At 41.9% G+C, this 21,240-nt stretch overlaps 2 protein-coding genes across 5 annotated transcripts; both read left to right on the top strand.

Moving 5' to 3' along the window:
* Positions 1-143: 143 nt before the first annotated feature.
* Positions 144-8,761, top strand: cers3b (ceramide synthase 3b). 3 transcript variants are annotated; one of them, XM_061821725.1, is made up of 12 exons: positions 144-269; positions 369-428; positions 2,587-2,760; positions 3,389-3,506; positions 5,180-5,298; positions 5,408-5,465; positions 5,544-5,594; positions 5,673-5,765; positions 5,950-6,078; positions 7,183-7,289; positions 7,572-7,725; positions 7,801-8,761. In XM_061821725.1, exons 2-12 carry the CDS (start codon positions 406-408, stop codon positions 7,912-7,914), a joined length of 1,140 nt encoding a protein of 379 aa, XP_061677709.1. In that variant the 5' UTR covers positions 144-269; positions 369-405; the 3' UTR covers positions 7,915-8,761. The 3 variants fall into 3 exon arrangements, with proteins under 3 accessions (XP_061677709.1, XP_061677708.1, XP_061677710.1); XM_061821724.1 differs by having other exon boundaries at positions 190-265; XM_061821726.1 differs by lacking the exons at positions 144-269; positions 369-428 and adding an exon at positions 484-656.
* Positions 8,762-9,229: 468 nt separating this feature from the next.
* On the top strand, positions 9,230-21,131 carry cfap161 (cilia and flagella associated protein 161). 2 transcript variants are annotated; one of them, XM_061821728.1, is made up of 8 exons: positions 9,230-9,474; positions 10,113-10,202; positions 10,277-10,491; positions 10,570-10,651; positions 11,531-11,689; positions 11,812-11,885; positions 13,436-13,660; positions 16,863-21,131. In XM_061821728.1, exons 1-8 carry the CDS (start codon positions 9,382-9,384, stop codon positions 16,882-16,884), a joined length of 960 nt encoding a protein of 319 aa, XP_061677712.1. In that variant the 5' UTR covers positions 9,230-9,381; the 3' UTR covers positions 16,885-21,131. The 2 variants fall into 2 exon arrangements, with proteins under 2 accessions (XP_061677712.1, XP_061677711.1); XM_061821727.1 differs by lacking the exon at positions 9,230-9,474 and adding an exon at positions 9,607-9,853.
* Positions 21,132-21,240: the final 109 nt, after the last annotated feature.

Here is a 21,240-nt window from a genome sequence, read left to right as displayed (position 1 = left end):
ACTGGTCGATTTATATACATATATATATATATATATATATATTTTTGTATTGTAAGCCTTGGGTTGAGTTCAGAGCAAGCTTCAATTGTGCTACCACTTGCATATATCAATTGCTGGTGAACTTTGATACTAACATGGTTGCCTCTTTATGTGCACAGTGACTCTCCTAATGGGTTAGGATTACCCTTGCGTTGACTCCTCCTACTCTTCTGATGAAAGGGGCCCATTGTGGGGGGGTTTTCCAGGCATTCCAAAGGGAATTCCTGTAGGTGAGGACACAGAAACAGAAATTTGCTTGGATGACAAATTAAAACTCTCATCCCGACTTTTTTTTGTGTGTGTGTGCTGAGTAAAATCTTGCTTTGCAGCAAGTGTGAGCAGCACAGCAGGCCAAGAGGGAGGGGCATGACTCCAAGTTTTCCACCCAGGTGAGCTGTCTCTCTCACTCTCTCCCTCTTTCTTCCTCTGTGTTTCTTTCTCTGACGCACAAACAAACTAATGAAGGGAGTGATCGGGACATGAGTAAATATTAGTCTTGCATGAAGGTGTCTTCATACAGTGCAGACAGGTAGTTAGGTCGGATCTAACGGCGTGTATGTGTAAGTGGACTACATGACTTTCACGCTGCTTATACAGCTGCCTTGAGAAGCCACAAGGTGAGTGTGGGTGTCAGCCCAAAGTTTTTCCATATGATCCCATCACACAATTTTTACTTTTTTAAAACACTTTGCATGCTGGTGAGCAACACACCTCCTCCAATGGCTTCTCCTTCCCTCTGTTCGAGCTCACCGAGGAAAAACATTGCCCGCAGCTATTCAAATGACTGCATAGCCATGCTGACAGTAACTGACTCAACGGCTTCTTGTTTAACGACAACATGTTTCAGTGTGTAAAACGACGACGCGGTGAACTTCAATATTAGCCGTTCATGTGAACACACTGTCCCCATGTTTATCTACACTTATGGGCAGAGTCCATGAGAGACGGAGGACTTTACTTCTTTGTAATCTTTCCATCTGTAAATTGCTATTCATCTCCTTTTGTTTATCATTTCGCCCTTTGGTATCTGCTTGAAATAACTCAGCTCCTTCAAGCCACTGTCACCTAATGGGCTGTCAGATTGACCTATTTAGTAGGAAAGAGTAGAAGAAACGTGGAACCGTGGCGCCGCTGTAGAGCGTTGACCTCCCAGCTCTGGGCACCGGGGTTCAAATCCAGGCCCCACCTGTGTGGAGTTTGGGTGCTCTCCTCGTGCCCATATTGTTTTTTTCCGGGCACTCCGGTTTCCTCCCACATCCCAAAAACGTGCATTCATTGGAGACTCTAAATTGCCCCTAGTTGTGATTGTGAGTGCGACTTTTGTCTGTCTCCATGTGCCTTGCGACTGGCAACCAGTCAGAGTGTACCCGCCATCATTTTCAAGACCCTTGTGAGGATAAGCAGCTTAGAAAATGGATGGATGGATGGTAGAGAAAGTGTATTTGATAGCTTCATATGAGCAGGGAATTTGTTTGGAAGTCAATAAAAGTAAAGTCAGTATTTTTTTTTTTACCCAGGACGGTTGTTAGTGGTTAGCTCATCTGTCTCACAAATGACAGAACCCAGGATTTTAATCTCTGCTCCGGTCTTCCCGTGTAGAGTTTGCATGTTTTCACTGTGATTGCAGGAACTATTTATGAGTAACGTACGCCTTCTACATTACAAAAACCAAGACTTGTATTAGGTATTTTGGTTGATATTGTTTGTCTCTTGCAAAAAAACTCTATCCATCCATCCATCCATCCATCCATCCATCCATCCATCCATCCATCCTTTATGTCACTTATCCTCACTAGAGTCACAGGTATTGGCTGATTTTGGATGAGAATTGTTTACACACTGGATTGGTTACCAACCAAAGACAAAACAATATACATTGAACAACCATTCATACTCACATTCACTTCAAAGGACAATGTAGAATTTTCAATTACCCTAACGCGCATGTTTTTGGAATCTGGAAGGAAACCGAATTACCTAGGAAAAACCCACTCAAGTTTGAGGCAAACATGCAAATGAAGGTCGGAGTACAGATTCATTGAGGACAAGCGCTATAGAAAATGAAGAGTAGCTGGATGGATTGATGAGAAATGTCGGTTCTCTGATAATTACCATGCATTTACTTAAATAAGTGACTTCAAACCACTATTCAGTTTCACTTGATTGGTGCCGAAATTACTGTGATTACCTGGCAACCAGTTCAGGGTGTACCCCATCTCTTGCCTGAAGACAGCTCCGATAGGCTTCAGCACTCCCGCGACCCTCATGAAGATAAGCAGCTCGGAAAATTGATGTGTGGTGCCAAAATTCTTATTTACAAACAATGTTATCTATGCCAGAGCAGGATATTAACAAGCTATAAATTAGTTGTGACATTTTTGTCTGGTAGTGTATTGTGAGATTTTTCCGGTATAAAATGGGTGCCCTAGTTCAATTGAGGCAGGGAACACTATTGTGACAATGAGCTTAATAGGTTAGCTCAAATTGTGATATATACCGCATCAATTTTAGTAAATGGGGTTTTGTGCTCTGTGCGCTTTCCCACAGGATGTTGCACACAGTCACCGAGTGGCTGTGGTGGGAGCGTTTGTGGCTGCCCGTGAACGTCTCATGGGCAGACCTGGAGGACCGCGACGGCCGCGTCTACGCCAAAGCCTCCCAGCTGTACATCGTGCTGCCCTTGGCCTTCTGCCTCCTCTTTGTCAGGTTTCTCTTTGAGAGGTGAGCAGAGACCAAAAGTATGACGGCACATCCCACAATTGGTGATAGGATGGTTAAAACTATGGATTTTTTTTTTTTTTTTTTTTTGAATGTCTCAAAATTGCACAAAATTACCAAGTGTGGAAATGTCTGGAAAGTAACCCCCCTCAAAAACTGGGGTTCAGTGTGGTAGTGTCAAGCAAGGGTTACGGTTTCTAAATAAAGTTTCAAGGCAAGTGTTGGGATTACACGGAAGGTTTAGGGTTTTAAAGCAGTGTTCACTCAGGATTAGGGATTTATAAAAGTAGTTAGGGTATCAAAATTATGGTTTTGAAAACAGGATAGGGCTTTTGTATAAGAGTTACCTTTTCAAAAATGGGTCACAAGCCATGTGTTGTCCTTCCTTCTTTGCATCATTCCATCCTTTATTCCTTCCATCCTTACTTCATTAATATATTCCTTCTAACATTTTTTTGGTGTAATCCCTCCTTTCTTTCCTTTCTTAAATTCAATACTTTTCCCCCCAAATTGTACACTTAAGAGAAGAAACAAACAAAAATAAGGTTATTTAGAAGCTTAGCTACTGCTCTACTTGTATAACAGTATGAAATGTTAATACTGACGGCTGAAAGATGATTTTTGTGTGCAGGTTGGTGGCTGCTCCCCTTGCCGACGTTTGTGGCATTAAAGACAGACTACGTCAGACATTAGAGCAAAATGCCATCTTGGAAAACTACTTCTGCACAAAAGCACGGGTTCTGTCACAGGTGAACAATACTATAGAGAGCTTGTGCACTCCGTCATAAAATCACGTGACTTTTGTTTACCTCGCCATATTGCCGCTCAAACTAAACATTGCTCAATGCTAAGTCGGTTGGTTTTAATGAGGTTGACTGACTCAACATTAGCTCCTAGCTTGAAGAAAAGGCTGCTAGTGAAAGCTAACCCCGTGAGGACATCAGGGCTTATGGTCAAAATCACAAGTGAAGACGTTAACCGTTTACGTCATTTGGACGAACGTCATTCGTTGCGCAAACTAGTCACTCATCATCACGCCCACTGTCTTGTCTGATACCGTTCGACATTTAGAAGGTGAAAATAAACCAAGGTACGTGGAAAATTAGATAAACTCAGCATAGAGTACCCGTATTTAATGCCTAAATCGCTGTTTTCGCCGATAAGTAATTGGATTGCTCATTCGCTTCTGCTTGTCTTGGACAACTGGATATACATTATACACATGGATCTAGTGAGTAAATCGTTGATGTTTTACACGGAAAAATTCGAAAGCGAAAAAAGTCTGGACGCATACGAATACTTTGTTGCTGGATTTGTTCTCATCAGGAATAAATCCCACATAGTGACGGTTTTGACCGCTTGTGAACGCGGAAGTGTGTTCGCCGACACGTTAACCTTTGCCGGAATCCATCGATCTTTTCAGCTAGTATTCAATACAAATAACAATATTTAAATAAATGACCCCTGGTTTTACACAAACTCGCATTCATTAACTATGATTGGGGAAAAAAAGTTCAGAGTCATCTCCATGGAACGTGCATGGAAGCGATTGCGGTCACAGTTAACCTCCGTAAACCTCTGCGACCGACGTTTTTTATTTATTTATTTTTTTAAACGCATTGTTCTCAAATGAGCCAATTTTGCATTATAACTACTTTTTGGTAATTTAAGATTGAGAAGAATAATTCCTACTGGAAATGAAGCGATCCCGACACAGGCACGTGTGTATTTTGGTTAGGCACCATCCATCATGTTTAAAATCCATTGATATTTTCTGGTCTTTTCAGCTGGTATTCCACAGAATGATCTCTTTGAGTATCTGTCTCATCTGTTCTGACAACCAACAGCGCAACTGGTCTCGGGTATTGTAAATATTCTCCTCCGGTTCAATGTATCCTACAATGTCGAGCAGCTCTGTTTGACCGGCAATATGGCGCCGTGAAAATGGTGACGTCACGTGCACGAGCTCTACACTATATTGGCAAGTGCATGTATCCTGGTGTAAATGAATGTGTTCACCCTCTCCAACACCTCTCACGAGTTGCCCCACCTGGAAAGAAAACAAAAGCTCTGCCAACAAGTTTCATTGACTGACAAGAAATTGAGTGTCCGTTTGTCACTACATTCAAATTCAGCTTCGCTGCATTCAGCTTTTATTGTTTTTATATGGAGTTTTTTTTTCATTATAATTCCACAGATCATTAACAAAGACCAAAGATGGCACAGACATATGCAAACATGATTGCATAACCTTGAGAAGCATTTGAACAATTTTGTAACTAGTCCAATTCAAGTTTCCCATATCGCCAACTGTTTGTGGTTGTATTTAGGTCTTCAGTTTGATCAAAGTGGCCTGCAAAAGGCTCTTAGAAAGGCTTCAGTGGGCTTGTGTGTGTGCACGTGTGTGTATTTTGTCTGTCAGGCCGACGTGAGGGGTCTATGTAAGAAGATGGGCTGGACCGAGCGAAGAGTTCAAGTGTGGTTCAGGAGGCGGCGCAACCACCTGCGTCCAGGTCTTCGCAAGAGATTCTGTGAAGCCAGGTACGTATGTGCATGTGTGCGTGGGTGGACTTGGGTGTGTTCAGCCACAAAATGTTTTCTCAATCGCTTATTTCTTTTACACATCCTAATTGTTCTCATATGTCAACAGCTGGCGATGTGTATTCTATTTTTCCGCATTTGTTGGCGGCATTGTGGCCCTCCACGATGTAAGCAATCTGTCCGCTTCTTCTCGTCTGTTTTGTTGCTCTTACCATGTCACTGTTATGTGTTATTTTCCATTTTAGAAACCCTGGTTTTACAATCTCAAAGAGGTTTGGGCAGGGTTCCCCAAACAGGTAAGCATTTTTGGCACTTGACAAAATTACAGGTGATTCATTTACTGTGCAAAACTTTTTGTCCTGTCATGTGTCCAGTCATTGCTGGAATCCCAGTACTGGTATTACTTCCTGGAAATGGGATTCTATCTTTCGCTGCTCCTCAGCCTCACGTTTGATGTGAAGCGGAAGGCAAGTGTTTATGTTTGAATGTGACTCGATAGATAGATAGATAGATAGATAGATAGATAGATAGATAGATAGATAAAAGTTGGGGAAACTCTCAGTCTGGTTTTCCACATCTGAGTCACAGTTCTGAGGTTCCGGGTTTGAATCTCAGTTCATCGGCGGTTCACGGGTTTTCTCGCCTGTGCAGGACTTTAAAGAGCAGGTGATCCACCACATCGCCACGTTGACTTTGCTGGCGTTCTCCTGGATCTCCAACTACATCCGCGTCGGCACCATCGTGATGGCGCTCCACGACTCGGCCGATATCCTCCTCGAGGTCGGCTTGCTCGTTACGTCAGTTCGTGTGTGCGTTGATCGCTCTTTGTCAGATGAGGAGCAAATGCGCATTTTTATAGCTGTACAAAGTAATCCTTTTGCGTGTCTTTTTATACTTGAGGAATTTATGATACCATTGGATGGCACGGTGGCAGACTGGTTAGAGCGTCTGCCTCAGTTCAAAATATTTATTCATTGTCGACTCTAAATTGCCCTGAGGCGTGATTATGAGTGTGAATGTTTGTTTGTTTCTGTGTGTCCTGCAATTGACTGGCAACCGGTTCAGGGTGTATCTCACCTCCTGGCCGAAGATAGCTGGGATAGGCTCCAGTCCTGCCGCGCCCCTTGTGAGGATAAGCGGCTCCGATAATGGATGGTTGATACCGTCGTATCACAATTGTATCACAATACAATCATTCTGCAACAATATTTTGGAAGAGATCATACTACCTGTATCATCGAATAATTCATGTTTTCCTGCACATTGGGGAGTTTTCACATTTAATCTTTTTTCCACTTCCACCTTTGTCGGGATTTTAGCTTGGGGTACAAGGCTGGGAGCATGTAATCACTTCATATAATTTAATTTTCTGGTTCCATATTGAGGCGGTCCAGTGTCATTTCCAAGGATTGCCCCCACAGTTCTGAGGTTTGATCCCAGACCCGCCTGTGTGAAGTTTGCGTGTTCTCACCATGCCTGCGTGGGTTTTCTCCGGGCACTCCGGTTTCCCCCAACATCCCAAAAACATGCAACATTAATTGGACACTTTAAATTGCCACTAGGTGTGATTGTGAGTGCGGCTCTGCATTGGGTTGGCAACCAGTTCAGGGTGTACCCCACCTCCTGCCCTTTGACAGCTGGGATAGGCTCCAGCACTCCCAGCGACCTTTGTGAGGATAAGCGGCTAAGAAAATGGATGGATGGATGCATGGATGGGTTCCATATTGGACCGTATTTGATGCCTGTATGGCAATACTGTTGTGTAAAAGATAAGATTCCATGTCATGTTTGTTTTATTAATGCGAGGGGGAAAAAAGGTACAATATCATTAATCTCCGCGGCACAGTGGACGATGACCAGGTTCGGGTCTGTTTTGTCCCACAGGGTGCAAAGGTACTCAACTACGCTAAGTGGCACAAGACAGCTAACACTATCTTTGTGATCTTCACTTTCCTTTTCATGCTGACCAGACTTGTGATCTTTCCTTTCTGGTGAGTATGTGCAAGTCACCACTTTCAACATTCAACATTTTTTTAAGCCACTCATGTGAGCAGTAGGGAAACGTGTTTCCCCTTTGCACTGAAATTCTTATTTTGCGTTCCACAAGGATATCAACATAATGCACATATTAACGAACAAAAAAGAGAAACAATGCAGCACAAAAGAAAAACAAATGTAATAAGAGACATAACAATACAAAATAAAGTAATACAACTTGGTTGTAAACGTATACAGTATTTGCAATTGTACAACTCAAGCAACATTGTTCACAGGGTGATCCACTGCACGTGGGTGTATCCACTGGATAGTTACCCTCCTTTCTTTGGCTACTACTTCTTCAACGTCATGTTGCTGGTGCTGCAGATCCTGCACCTCTACTGGGCTGTTCTCATATCAAAAATGCTCTACAAGTGTCTCTTCAGCAAGGTGTGTTTATTTTGGCCTGGTGCTACGTTTTTTTTACGACACCCTCACTTTGTGAAGTACCTTTCGCGTGTCCAGCTGGAAGGGGACGATCGGAGCGACGAAGAGGAGGACGACAGTGAGGAGGAGAGAAACTGCAAGCAAAATCACACGAATGGAGTCGGAGTACGAGGCCGGGCCAACGGTCACTGATGGGGATAAGAAAAGTGACTTCTTGGACAGAATCCCGGTAGACTGTAGAAATTAAGTACAATGCAACCTCAAAGCATTCACAGCAATTCACTTTTTAAACATTTTGCTATGGTCATCAGTAACTCGACTTATAAATGGATTAGTTTAAGAGTTTGTTGTTTTTTTTTTTTTTTTTTAGGTGGCTCCCCTTGCCCACATGAGGGTGTAAAAGTACTTTAGTTGCTAAATATTATTTTCACTTGACTTGTCTTGATTTTTTTTTTTTAAAGCTGTCTCTTGATTGTTTTTTTTAACTCTTAAATTATGCAAAAGTCAGGTGGTAATTAAAGTACTTTTACAGAACCTGCAAAACATCAACATGCAGAGTTGTTCTGTTGCACGCAAAGTAACTGTATTGGGATTTACAGACAGCTAAACTCCTTATTGCATCACCTACAAGGAACAGGCACTTATTGTATTTGATGAGATGATGTGAAGCTACAACACGGATCGAGATTTGATAACTAATGCGTCAATATCGAAACCAGTTTGGCCAAAGGGCGAGAACAAACGGATCACATTACTGTATAATGAACCTACGCCCTCTAGCGGCCGTGAAGAAAAACCACATGTAACATGTTCCAATACAGTAGGTGTCGAATTTCGAGGGTTGGAAAAGAATTTCTTGTATTTTTTTTTTTTTTAATCAAGGCTGTTACACAAAACGTGAAAAGGTGAAGTGTTGTGAATACTTTCCGGATGTGAAAAAAACACATGCACTCTGATTGTTATTTAAAACACACAAAAAAGTGACGGTTAAGTGATGACCTGATATGGAGCTCCATATTAGTGAAGCTTAAATAAAACATTTCCACTCAGTTCATTTCATTTTTCTTGCTCTCAATCACAAAAGTCTCCAAGGGCAACATGACAACTAATAGCAAAATATTTAAAGCATCACAGCAACGTAGGTCTGCAACAAATAATGTACTGTATGTATCCACATAAAATGTCACAGGTGTGTGCGCCCTTCCACTTATCATGAGTTTGGATGTGATGAAAGTCGCTGATGGTGTTGTGTTACACACAATTGACTCTTATTAATAAGCAAAGAAATAAGAAACTGAATGGATATATTACATGTACATTGTATACCGACTTTGACCACATGGTAAACACAGTGAACACTTTGCTACTTTACCATGCTATTTTAAAATTGGACCTAAGCGTTAAAAAAATCTTTCTTGCAAAGTTTACACACCGCAAGTAAACAAAATAACACACTGGACGTCACAGTCACGTCACATCAGGCGCACCTTTTGACGTGAGGGAATGACGCATGCGTCAAGCGCGTCGCTTGGTTTTACGTCCGACATGTCGGATTTTCGGCTTCCTCTTCCGGCGGGAGCTTGAAGTGGTTAGACGTTGCCATAGAAACCGCCAGACAGGCCAGCGTAGCATTGGGGTGGCTACCGAGCAAACGACATCATGGCTAACAAAATGACCTCCATGCCCAACTTTAAAACGTATCGTACGAACGTGAAAATTGGCAACTGGAACGAGGAGCAGCACTTGGAAGAGGTTTGTGTTCAAATAAACTTCCTTGTTTTTTTTGTTTTTTTTTGCTAGGCGAGTGTTATTCGGACCGACACAATGTTGAAAATGGAGTTTTAATTGACACGTGCCAGTCCAGCTGTCTTAAATAATCGATCTAGCTTTGAATTTTTTCTCATTTGTGTGTCTGTCTGTCATCAGTTTAAATGTCTCGAAGTATGAATTTTAAACAGCATTAAATTTTGGAAGGTTTCAATACAGAGAGACCTGTCTTGTATTTTAACAAGAAATGAATTGGCTAATATCATATCACGGCAGCGCTTTCGATCAGATAACCCGGCTTCGATCGTTTTATTTTTTTCACCAAATTCTTTTTTTTTTTAAATGGTCAACTTGCATCAAAATGGTAATATTGGTCTGGCCGAACAATTTTTTTCTCTTGGGATTTTTGGGAAGGGGTGACTTGGCATAAGAACCTGACCTGAAAATGAGAACTAGTTGCCAAAATTGTCCTAAATCGGTTGGGGAAAAAAAACAGACATATTACACAATTTTTTTTTTATAAAGTGTCAATTTATGTAAATTACCCTTCCATAATTTCAATATTGATGTGTATTTTCACGACTGCATGATCATTACAATATTGATGTGTATTTTCATGACAGCATGTAAGGAGCAATTACCTGTATAAAAGAGAAAAGGGGGAGCTGACCGCCCAGAGAGTCGACTTCCTCAAGCACAACATCCTCAGTCCGGTACCATCATTCACATGCGCAACCATAATACCAATACAACATTGATGATGATGATGATGTACATTTTTGTACAGGTGGAATTGAGTGTGACCACAGATGATGCTTTGCACTTTGGAGATGTGGTGATGTTGGTGAACATCGGCACAGATGGCGAATGTTTTGCTCTCGGCATCAATGCGTACATTGAACACATGACCAAGGTTCCTTCTCCTGGCATTAAAGGTCCGTGTGGGGTCAGTGCTGGGAGAAACATTCAGGCCTGTGTGCGCACGGCATTCATCATAACCAGGTACACACGCACACATATGCTAGTGTTGGATTGGCCGAATTTTGTAATCTGTGCGTGCATGTGTGTGTGTGAGAATAGTGTAGATGGCACTCCCGAAGGAGCAACTCTGCACTATGAGCAAAGTTTTGCCCTGAAAACAACAAGTGGCTTCGCCGGGGATGTAAGTAACAGAAAACGCGCATTAAGTCTTCAGAAGAAGACGAGCACAGAAGATAAGCACAGTTGTTAATAGGCATACTTTTACATTATCTGAATTTTTTCCCCCCATCCATCCATTTTCTTTGCCGCTTATTCTCATGAGGGTCGCAGGGAGTGCTGGAGCCTATCCCAGCTGTCATCAGACAGGATGCAGGGCACTCCCTGAACTGGTTACCAGCCAATCGCAGGGCACTCGCAATCACACCTCCGGGCAATTTAAAGTGTCCAATTAATGTTGCATGTTTTTGGGATGTGGGAGGAAACCGGAGTGCCCGGAGAAAACCCACGCAGGCACGGGGAAAACATGCAAACTCCACACAGGCGGGGCTGGGATCGAACCCGGGTCCTCAGAACTGTGAGGCCAATGCTTTACCAGCTGATCCACCTTGACGCCTATTTTGTTTTCATGTCATTTGAAATATATAAACAAATGAACCTCAATACAACAACTGTTTTTTAGCTTTATTACAATTTTACAATGTTAAATAAAAAATGTAGTTTAAATGGAAAACAATTATTTGTATTTAAGTCATTTTTAATGGGATAGAAAATAATGAAATAATTGAAAATATAGAAATGTAAAGTATTTTACTCTAAAAAAACGTGTTATTTTAGTACAGTGGATGACTGGTTAGAGCTTCTCCCGCGTAGTTCCGAGGATGGGGTTCAAATCTCACTCCCGCTTTTGTGGAGCTTATTTACTAAATCAGTTAGTTCGGTGTTATCTTTTTGGGAAAAATATATAGTCATGTTTCAATAATGTGACACCTTGATTGAGGCTTTTAATGGGTTGACTGCGCTGTAGATGTGACCGCGACAATGCCACTTTCCCTTTTTTCAGTTGTACCTGACAAGTGATGTGCAGACCTTCCGGAAGTCCGCGCTGAGGTCTCGTCTCCAGGAGGTCAGCTTGGATGAGAGCGAAAGCTTCCCAGCTTGGTGGAAGGTGGTGCACTTTGACCCTCAGGAGAGGCTCGAGCACGAGGGTTTGCCTGTACCTGTGAGTATTTGTGTGCACTCGGTTAAGTATTTCCCCCACTTAGTGCCTTTGAGCATTTTCTGCAACTACTTTGCACCCTACTTTGTCTTAACAAGGCTTGCCTTTGCCTTCTTGTCTCACAGGCCAATGTCAACGTGGTCCTCTTCCACTGCAAGACAAACCAGGCCTTGGCTGTTCTGGAACATCTAATCCTTGGGTATAGTAATCCCCCGCATATTTTTGATACATTCAAGAACTCCCCGATTTGTCTTTTTATCTGCGGAATTTATGCTACATGTTTGCAAAAACATAAATCTCTTATTCACTTTTTGGGCCTCTTCCTGAAACAGCATAAAATGCTTTGAAAGAGAGTCGTACAGTAGTTTGTGTCAGGGTTATCTGACAGGTGTGCTTTGGATGTCAGGGAGGAGCCAAAGTTAAGCCTGGGTTGTTGGTGGAATTTATGGCGAGATAAAAAAAATATATATATTAATTGTAATAGTGTGGGGTTTAACTACAATAAAAAAATAGGACCAAAGCTGTAATCATTTCCCCCACTCAGTACGTCGCCTTCGATTTTGCAGTATGTTTCCGTCAAGGTGGAACACAAATCTACGTGTGGTTTTCTGTGCTGAGATTATTGGTGCACACCACAGACAGTTGCGGCCAAAACTGGTAAATTCCTGATTTTGTATCCTAGTGTGTAAAATTTTCCAAGATTTGAAAAAGTATGTGTGAAGTTTCTCTTGAAGTTGGCAAATCATCATATTCATCCATCTTCTTTGCCGCTTATCCTCACAAGGGTAGCGGGGAGTGCTGTAGCCTATCCCAGCTGTCAACGGGCAGGAGGCGGGGTAGACCCTGAACTGGTTACCAGCCAATCGCAGGGCACAGAGAGACAAACAGCCGCACTCACAATCACACCTAGAGGCAATTAAGAGTGTCCAATTAATGTTGCATGTTGAGTGGAGAAAACCCGCTTGGGCACGGGGAGAACATGCAAACTCCACACAGGCAGGTTCGGGATCTAACCCGGGTCCTCAGAACTGTGAGGCTGACGTTTTACCAGCTGAGGCACCGTGCTGCCCAAATATATTGTATTATTATATGACGACAAGGCATCACGGTCGATGACTGGTTAGCACCTCTTCCTCACAGTTCTGAGGACTGCAGTTCAAATCCCAGTCCCACCTGTATGGCTTTTGCATGTTCTCCCCATGCCTATATGGGTTTTCTCCAGGTACTCCAAAAACATGTGTGGTAAATTAATTGAAGACTCTAAATTGTCAATAGGTGTGATTGTGAATGTGAATGGTTGGTTGTTTCTATGTGCCCTGTGATTGGCTGGCAACCAGCTCAGGGTGTACCCCGTCTCCTGCTCGAAGATAGCTGGGATAGGCTCCAGGACTACCTTGACCCTTGTGAGGATGAGCAGTTCAGAAAATGGATGGATGGATTATTATGACTGTATTTTATGTTTCTTTTTATTACATACATTTGAGCACTTTAACCCTGTCTACCAATTACCCAGCCAATCTGTTGGTTTTAAAAATGTAATACATCTCAGACAAACACTTCCTCACTCCTGGTATCATGTGGAGGATTGAACTTTTTTTTCCCTTTTTTTTTTTTTTTTTTTTTACCCTGCTTTTTTAAAAAAATCAGTACAATGTATTCTCGATTTTTTTGGGGGGTAAAAAATTTCAGTCGACAACATATAAATTTGCCATTCAATGTCTTTCATTCCTTTTTGTCCCCCCCCGGCAGGACCATATACGGCAACGAGTACGAGGTGACCGCTCATACTTTCTTGGACACCCACAGAGCTGAAAAGTCCAACAACCACTGGATCATGTGCACCGGTGACCCAGCCAGGGAAGGCCTCCTGCTTCTCAATCGCCTGGAGTCAGAGGGAAACTGTGTATCGTTGCCCCGGGACGACGGCCCATCAGAGTATATCACATGTAGCGTATGTAATTATAGGGAAAACAGGTGATTTGTTTCTTTCAAAAAGTTCAATGCTTAGACGATTTCCCCCAACTTTGCATTTTTTTTTTAACAGATTTCTTCAACAGGAATGTTTGTTGCTATAAGAATATGATATGTTTTGTTAAACACAAGGCAGTTCATCTATCATCCATTTTAGAACACAATAATAATAGAAAATGTGATATGGAGTCTCATGCTGAGCCATGCTTCCCACACTCGGGGAAAAAAAACATGATACCTTCAGGGGTACAATGGCCTCTCACCGGGGTGTTAGAAGCACGTTGGTACTCTGAACAGTCACTTGAGGAAAAACCATCTCATCTTTCCTTCCTGTGCTGGTTAGTTTAGGTCTAGCGGGCAGCCCCAAGCTACATATACTAATGCAGTATAATATACCGTAATTTCTGGCCTACAAGCTACAACTTTTTTCACACGCTTTCAACCCTGTGGTTGATGCGGTGATACGGCTAATTTGTGCATTTTTTCTAACGGCTGCGACGGGGCGCTCAAGTAAAAAAAGGTAAGAATGAGACCATGGAATATATGTGCCGAGGAAGTGACTTTTACCGGGCCTGTTAGCACTGCGCTAGCGTGTCTCTGATATTTACCGGTAAGTTTTATTTTAACCGGCCCTCATTTAGAAATGAAAAATTATAAACATTTAAAACAAAAACAAGTATGATCAAAACAGCATACAGTAATAAATATCTAAAAGTGGAAATGCTCTTAAAAAGCATGAGGAAAAAAAGTTTCTAACCTGGACTTTAAAACATTCACACTTGGGGCTGATGTCAACGCTGATGGCAACTCTCTTTTTTTTTTTTTTTTTTTGCAGCATAGCTAAATGTTTCACCACGTTTGCCTTGGACTCGGCGCTCCACTATTTGACACAAGTCTGTTCTTAGAGCCCTGCTGGGTTTATATTCCATTAGCATTTTCTTTCATGTATTCAGGACCTTAACGATTTAGTGATTTACAGACCAGTAACAGAACTTAAACACCTGTTCTAAGCCAGTGTAAAGACTTTAGAATTGGAGTAGTAAGCGCTGACCTCTTTGTTCTGGTCAGAACCCGAACTGCAGCTGTTTAATGCTCTTTTGGTAACCCTTTTGGGGTCCAGTCAGAAGACCACTACGGTAGTAAAGTTTACTTGTGATAAAGGTTTGGATGAGTTTCCCCTGTTCTGCTTGCCACATTGAACCCTTCACTCTACAAATGTTCCTCAAATGGTAAAAAGCAGTTTTTAGGATTGATAGGATATGACTGTTGAAAATCAGGTCGGAATTTATCAGCACACCAAGGTTTCACACTTGCACTTTAGTTTTTAAAGCTAGTGAATCCAGTTATTTACTTTACCCAGCCCCAAAGCCCCAAATGTTGACGGCCTCTACAAGATCACCCTAAGTAATTATATTGTGGCGTGGAGTGAGTCATGAGGAAAAGGCTAGTGAAAAAGTTCGACCTCATCATTTGTGTGTGTGAATCCATACGTGTCAACACTGAGTTGTGCTGAGCCAGAGACGCTCTGATTGTCACTTGAAATAGCGCGATGATCCAATCAGAAAGCTTGCCAAACCTTGCGCTGTTGCCAGATAAAAATAGAGGTGCAAATATTTGTGATGTTTCTCTAGCGTCTCTGAAGTCATTCACCACAATAGAAATGACAAGTGAGAAAAATCTGAAAAATTGGCATTTATGCACACGCCACTCTAACCAATTTTACAAAAAGACCTCACTTTAGGTGTACTTGAGATAACCAAGTTAGAGCACCCCACATGGTCCTCTTTGTCAAGTCTCCTAAACTTGCTACCACTTTTCCTTTTCCTCAGAGGAAAACATCACTGGATCAAGGTGAGATGAAGCACCGCTTCCTCTGGAACATGAAAAGACAACACTTTTTAAAATGACTACAACTACTGTATTTTCCTCACTATAAGGCGCATCCGCAATGAATAGCCTATTTTAAGATTTTTTTTCATATATAGGGCATATAATAGATAGTAAAGGTTGGGATTACGTTACGCATTCATATGAAAGAACTGCACTAAAGACTAGTGATCCATATATAAGGCACACTGGATTATAAGGCGCACCAGCGGTTTTTGAGAAAATTAAAGGCTTTTAGGTGCGGCCTATACTGTGGGAAATACAGTAAAACTAAGCTAAAACCAGAATATGAAGCGCCTCCAGATCTCAGTTGAAATTGCAAGTTTCCCCCAAACCTGATGTCAGTCGTAGTACTGACTTTCCTCTGAGATGCAGCATGGGGCCACATGGCTTCAGATTGCTAGAAAACAGCAAAAGGAGGACATCAGAGGTTCTGCTAGTTTTTTATCTGGTAACAACTGCAAACTTTAGTCTTACAAAAACTCAACAGAAGTTGCTGCCATTCGATGCCAGCAACAGTGCCGGTGTGACGGTCTGAGCGCTCGCCCATGCTGAAAAGTCTCCTTGTGATTAACGCGCATGATGTATATTTTGTGAACTTCTGGCCAGTCTGAAACATCCCCATCCATGCTTCAACATGTGCCATTTGACAAATTGCTGCCGAGTGTTCATGTTTGCTATGGACGTCTCAAAGATGAACACACCGAACGTATATAGATGTGTATACCTTTTTATCAACTTTTGCTTTAAGGTTAGGTTAGGGTTAGGTAATGTATGTTAGCTGCCTCTTTCGAGAAGAAGGGGAACTATGAGACCGGGGGATTTCCCAGTAAGCGTCTATCACGTACCCAGAGTTCCCCTGTTAGTAAATAGCATTAATCGCAAGGAGACTTTTCAGCACGGGGGAGCGCTCAGACCGTCACACCGGCTCTAATTGGCCATCATTCCTCATCAAGTCACAATCATAGAGTCCAGCTCTATCTTAACTATGCACGTAAGGAGTTGCTATTCTGAAAATTGAACAGGTTTACCATTTAGAATTGTCGGCCCCGACCGGTTTACTGAGCAGATCAGGGACGAAAAGTTGCTTCAATACATTTCAGGGTGTAACCTGCCCTCTTGTCCGAACATAGCTAGGATAGGCTCCCCTGACCCTTGTCAGGATAAGCGGTTCAGAAAATGAATGAATGGATGGATTAGTTTGCCAGTGTGTAGACTCTATTACACAACTTTTTTTTTCTTTTTTTTTTTTTTTTTGGGTGGTTGTTGTGAGGCTAAAATATGAATTCCCTGTATTGTTATTACATACCATTCACAGAATATCTGAGCTGCTTCGTTAACAACTGCCGGTGCCCATCGCAGCTATTTCCAGGCAGCCTGCGGGGTTCACCCTGAACTGGTTTCCAGCCAATTGCAGTACTGCAATAGATGTATTTTCAAATGGATAAACAAATATTAAAGCACATGATTATTTCTTCAGGTGTCAAAAACATAGTTGTTGCACTTGCATTCCTGAACAGAAAAATGACATGGTGAAGTTTGATTTTGCTTCAAATTCCACATTCCTGGCCAATGAACTGAAAAAGGCACAGAACGATGCTGGATGCTCAGCCTGTTTTTATGACATGCCCTCGAATGAACGATTTGCAGTATAGTAGATAGCATTTCCTGGAAATGCTCAAATGTCAAACTAATTGAAAAAATCTGGCAACACCACCCTCAATGTCTGATTCCTTAGTATATTAATAGGTAGCAAACGAGTGAGTGAGTTTGGCGGGTTTCCCAGTGAGGAGATGGACGATTGTGACGGGCAAAGGAATTTTTTCTTTGAACATCGAAAACGAGGTGGCTAGTTTGTAGGTGTGAAATTCATAAAACTATGTGACGAGATGTTCTCTGATGGAAAATGCCACATTCGAAAAAACAAAAATATTGACAGTGCTTTTTTTTTGTCGTATTACAGCCTTACTCAGAAATGAAATGCTGCTATAATCAGTTTTTTTTTTTTTTCAGGAGTCTGATTGTTTAAAAAAAAAAGACGTATTCACAGCCTTTGGTATGAAGATGAAAATTGAGCTCAGGTGCATCCAGCTTCCATTGGTCATTGCTGAGATGTGGTAAACTCAGTTGATTGGACATTACTTGTTTTTTAGATATTTTTAAACTTTACTTATGCCAAGTTTTTGACTTATGATATAAGATATATACACACAAAACACATGATGCTTGATTGACCTCTGGGGCTTCCTGTGGCTAACACAAATACTTTGACATGGATACAGGTTTGCGTCATTGATTGGAAGGTTTCAGGCGCTGTTGCAAAACTCGTTCAATGAATGATGACATGACACGGTGCAATTACTGTACTACTCTCTGTTGTTCATCCGAGGTTGCATTTACCCAATCTGACCTGCTAAATTCCAGATCGCGTTTTAATTAAGAACAAGTCGTGTGTGTGTGTCTCCTGTTACGTGAAAGCAGGGTTGGACTTTGCTCTTCACATGACAGTCCCGCCAATACCTGGGGTCATATATCCACAGATATCTTTTCAAATACTTTATGGTAAAAAGGGTTGTGGAGGGGAAAAAAATTCTCGGAATTTTTTTCACACAGCAACCTCAGCAACTTTGTATCGTGGCAAACAAAAAGATAAAGGTTAATCATCTGTGATGCTTTGACAATAACCTTGGTGAGCCGTGTCTTTATTGGGGCAAACAGAAGACCTAAGAACTGTACATGTTACCCCAAAAAAAAGCATTTTAAACAAACCCTTGAAGAGAAATACTGAGCAACCGCTGGATTGACTTTTAAACTCAGTGACACAAAGATTCCCCACTGTGACTTCATCGAAAGCAATGCCCTCCCCCCACTGGAGACCGCCATTCTGGTCTTTCGTTGGGCTCAGTTGGCAGCCCGGTTGTCTCAGGGCCCTGTGGCTCCCTTGTGTAAGTCATGTGGGGGTCCCGTATTTCACTTGACGATTGGGCCGGGGCCGGCTCAGGATTGCTCGGATACAGGCGTGGGGGCGATTCACAAGCGTGGTCTCCCTTGACATCAGCTTAACTCTCAGGTGTCAAACTCAAGGCCCGGGGGCCAGATCCGGTCCGCCGCTTGATTTTATTGTTCCATGGTTCTTATTAAAATCTGTATCAAAAATAAATGATAAAGGGGAACTATCAGACCGGGGGATTTCCCAGTAAGCGTCTATTACGTACCCAGAGTTCCCCTGTTAGTAAATAGCATTTATCGCAAGGAGACTTTTCAGTACGGGGGAGCGCTCAGACCGTCACACCGGCTCTAATTGGCCATCATTCCTCATCAAGTCACAATCATGGAGTCCAGCTCTATCTTAACTATACTATAGTATAGTATACTATAATGTGGCCCTCAACAAAAATGAGTTTGACACCCCTGACTCAAACACGAGTTCCTCTCGAGCTGTTGACACTTCACTTCTCAAAGACTTATTTAGACACCTAATTGTCTTTCGAAGGCCGAGTGGCACTGCACAGCAACTTTCACTCAATACGGAAGTAAATATGTGCCACCAGGATTTGAATTTAAAATGCCACTGAAAATTTCATGTTGTAAAATTCACATTGTTATTTCAAAGTGATCCCATTTTCAATAGCTGTATTTCCATTTAACTTTTCAATGTTAACAAATTCGCCATGTAAAAAATGCAACCTTTCAAATTCAAACGCAATATTTTCAGTCTCCTGAGATTCAGCTGGCTATAATTTTCTGTCTGGCTACAATTTGCTGTTTAAAATTCACCGTCTGTGGCACCAAGCAGGGTTACTACAGTTCAGAACCCAACACCCAGGCAATCCAGTTACACTTTCTTAGTATGTGATGGCACGTGACTAAGAAAGCGTAACTGGATTGGCTGGGTGTTTGGGTTGTGACTTGACCACTTCGGACCACTTGCACGTTAATTATACAGCGTATCGAAAATAGTGATGTTAATTTTTTTTTTATTGTTGTCACATCCTAATGAGCAAGTTCTGCATCTCCTTCATTGTTGCTGTCTGCCTTTGCCCAGTTTTCTTGTTTTTCAGTGTATTTTGAAGGGGATGCCCGGTTCTTGGTTATGGCCCTGTTGTGCCATATTTTTTAATGTAGCTGGAAATTCTTTTTAATCCATTTCTTGACTGATACCCGCGAGCAGCAAGATCCATCTGCTTCTGTTGGAGCTCTTTGCAAACCATGGCTGGTGCTAAATGACAACAAAAGTTGAACTTTATTTGTGGTTCATCTGAGACACTGTAATTGGTTTTATCATTTATGTGTCCAATACCATTTAATAAGTTTATGTGTGATGGGTGATTGTGAACACAGCCATATCCCTAGCCATTAGGGTGTGCACACTTGCGCCACCACATTATCTCAAAAATGTTATTTTTTTTCCTTTCTATCCAAAAGATTTAATTTCTTTCCCAGTTAAGTTGTACAGGATGTAGGTCAGATTAATGGTGTAAAAAAAAATAACATTCACAGGGCACAAATATGCAAACACATATTCACACCTATAGGCAATTGAATTATTTCATCTAATTCAACATTTTTGAAATGTGGAAAGGAAACCGAAGTACTTGTAGAAAGAAAACCCACGCAGACACGGGGAGAGCATGAAAACGCCATACAGGCGGGGCTGGGATTTGTACTTGGCAGTTGGCTAAATATTAATCATTCATGAAAATTATGCAACTGGATTGGAATTATTAAACTGTATAAATGCATGATAATAAACTGAACATTATACTGGATCCTCAGATAAAATACAATATTGTACCTCGACAATTAACACTCAAAGGCTCTACTTAGGTACTCTTCACGGTATTTCACTAGCTGGGCCACATTGTACCATAGAAAGATCATTTTAAATAAGTGAATTATCATGAGGCGGCATGGTGGATCAGCTGGTAAGCCGTTGGCCTCACAGTTCTGAGTGCCCGGGTTCGATCCCGGCCCCGCCTGTGAGGAGTTTGCATGTTCTTCCCGTGCCTGCGTTGCTTTTCTCCGGGCACTCCGGGTTTCCTCCCACATCCCCAAAACATGGAACATTAATTGGACACTCTAAATTGCCCCTTGGTGTGATTGTGATTGTGAGTGTGGTTGTTTGTGTCGATGTGCCCTGCGGTTGGCTGGCAGCCAGGTCACGGTGTACCCTGCCTCCTGCCCTGTTAACAGTTGGGATAGGCTCCAGCACCGCCACCCTTGTGACGACAAGCGGTAAAAAAATGGATGGATGGATGGATGGATGAATTATTATGAATGAAAAGATTCTAATAATACCAAAAGGCCTGTATGGTTTATACTAGGAATATATGTCGCTTTGTAATTTATGGGTCACAAAACCATCAAGGACCACTTGAGTAGCTAACTGAACTGGGACTTGAACATATGTAAACGCAAAATTAAGTATTTCACGTAATATTTATCGGTTTCCTACCTCGTTAAATCACTTGGTGATTATTGTGAGAATATGCAATGAGAGGTATAGTAATTTGAGCACATTTGCTATAGATCTGTATTTCAAAGACATCGGTGACCATTTTTGTAACCTGGGGTCTCATTGATGCATTAGTGTTGGTCCAGTTATAAAAATCATAAAGCTTTATTTTTTTTCCCCCATTTTCCAATATCTAAACTATATGAACGCACCCATTTGGCGTTGGGCGATGACGTCACGA

The sequence above is a fragment of the Syngnathoides biaculeatus genome, chromosome 6 (genome assembly GCF_019802595.1).
Source record: "Syngnathoides biaculeatus isolate LvHL_M chromosome 6, ASM1980259v1, whole genome shotgun sequence".
Classification (NCBI taxonomy): Eukaryota; Metazoa; Chordata; class Actinopteri; order Syngnathiformes; family Syngnathidae; genus Syngnathoides; species Syngnathoides biaculeatus.
This window is presented reverse-complemented; position numbering and strand designations above follow the sequence as displayed.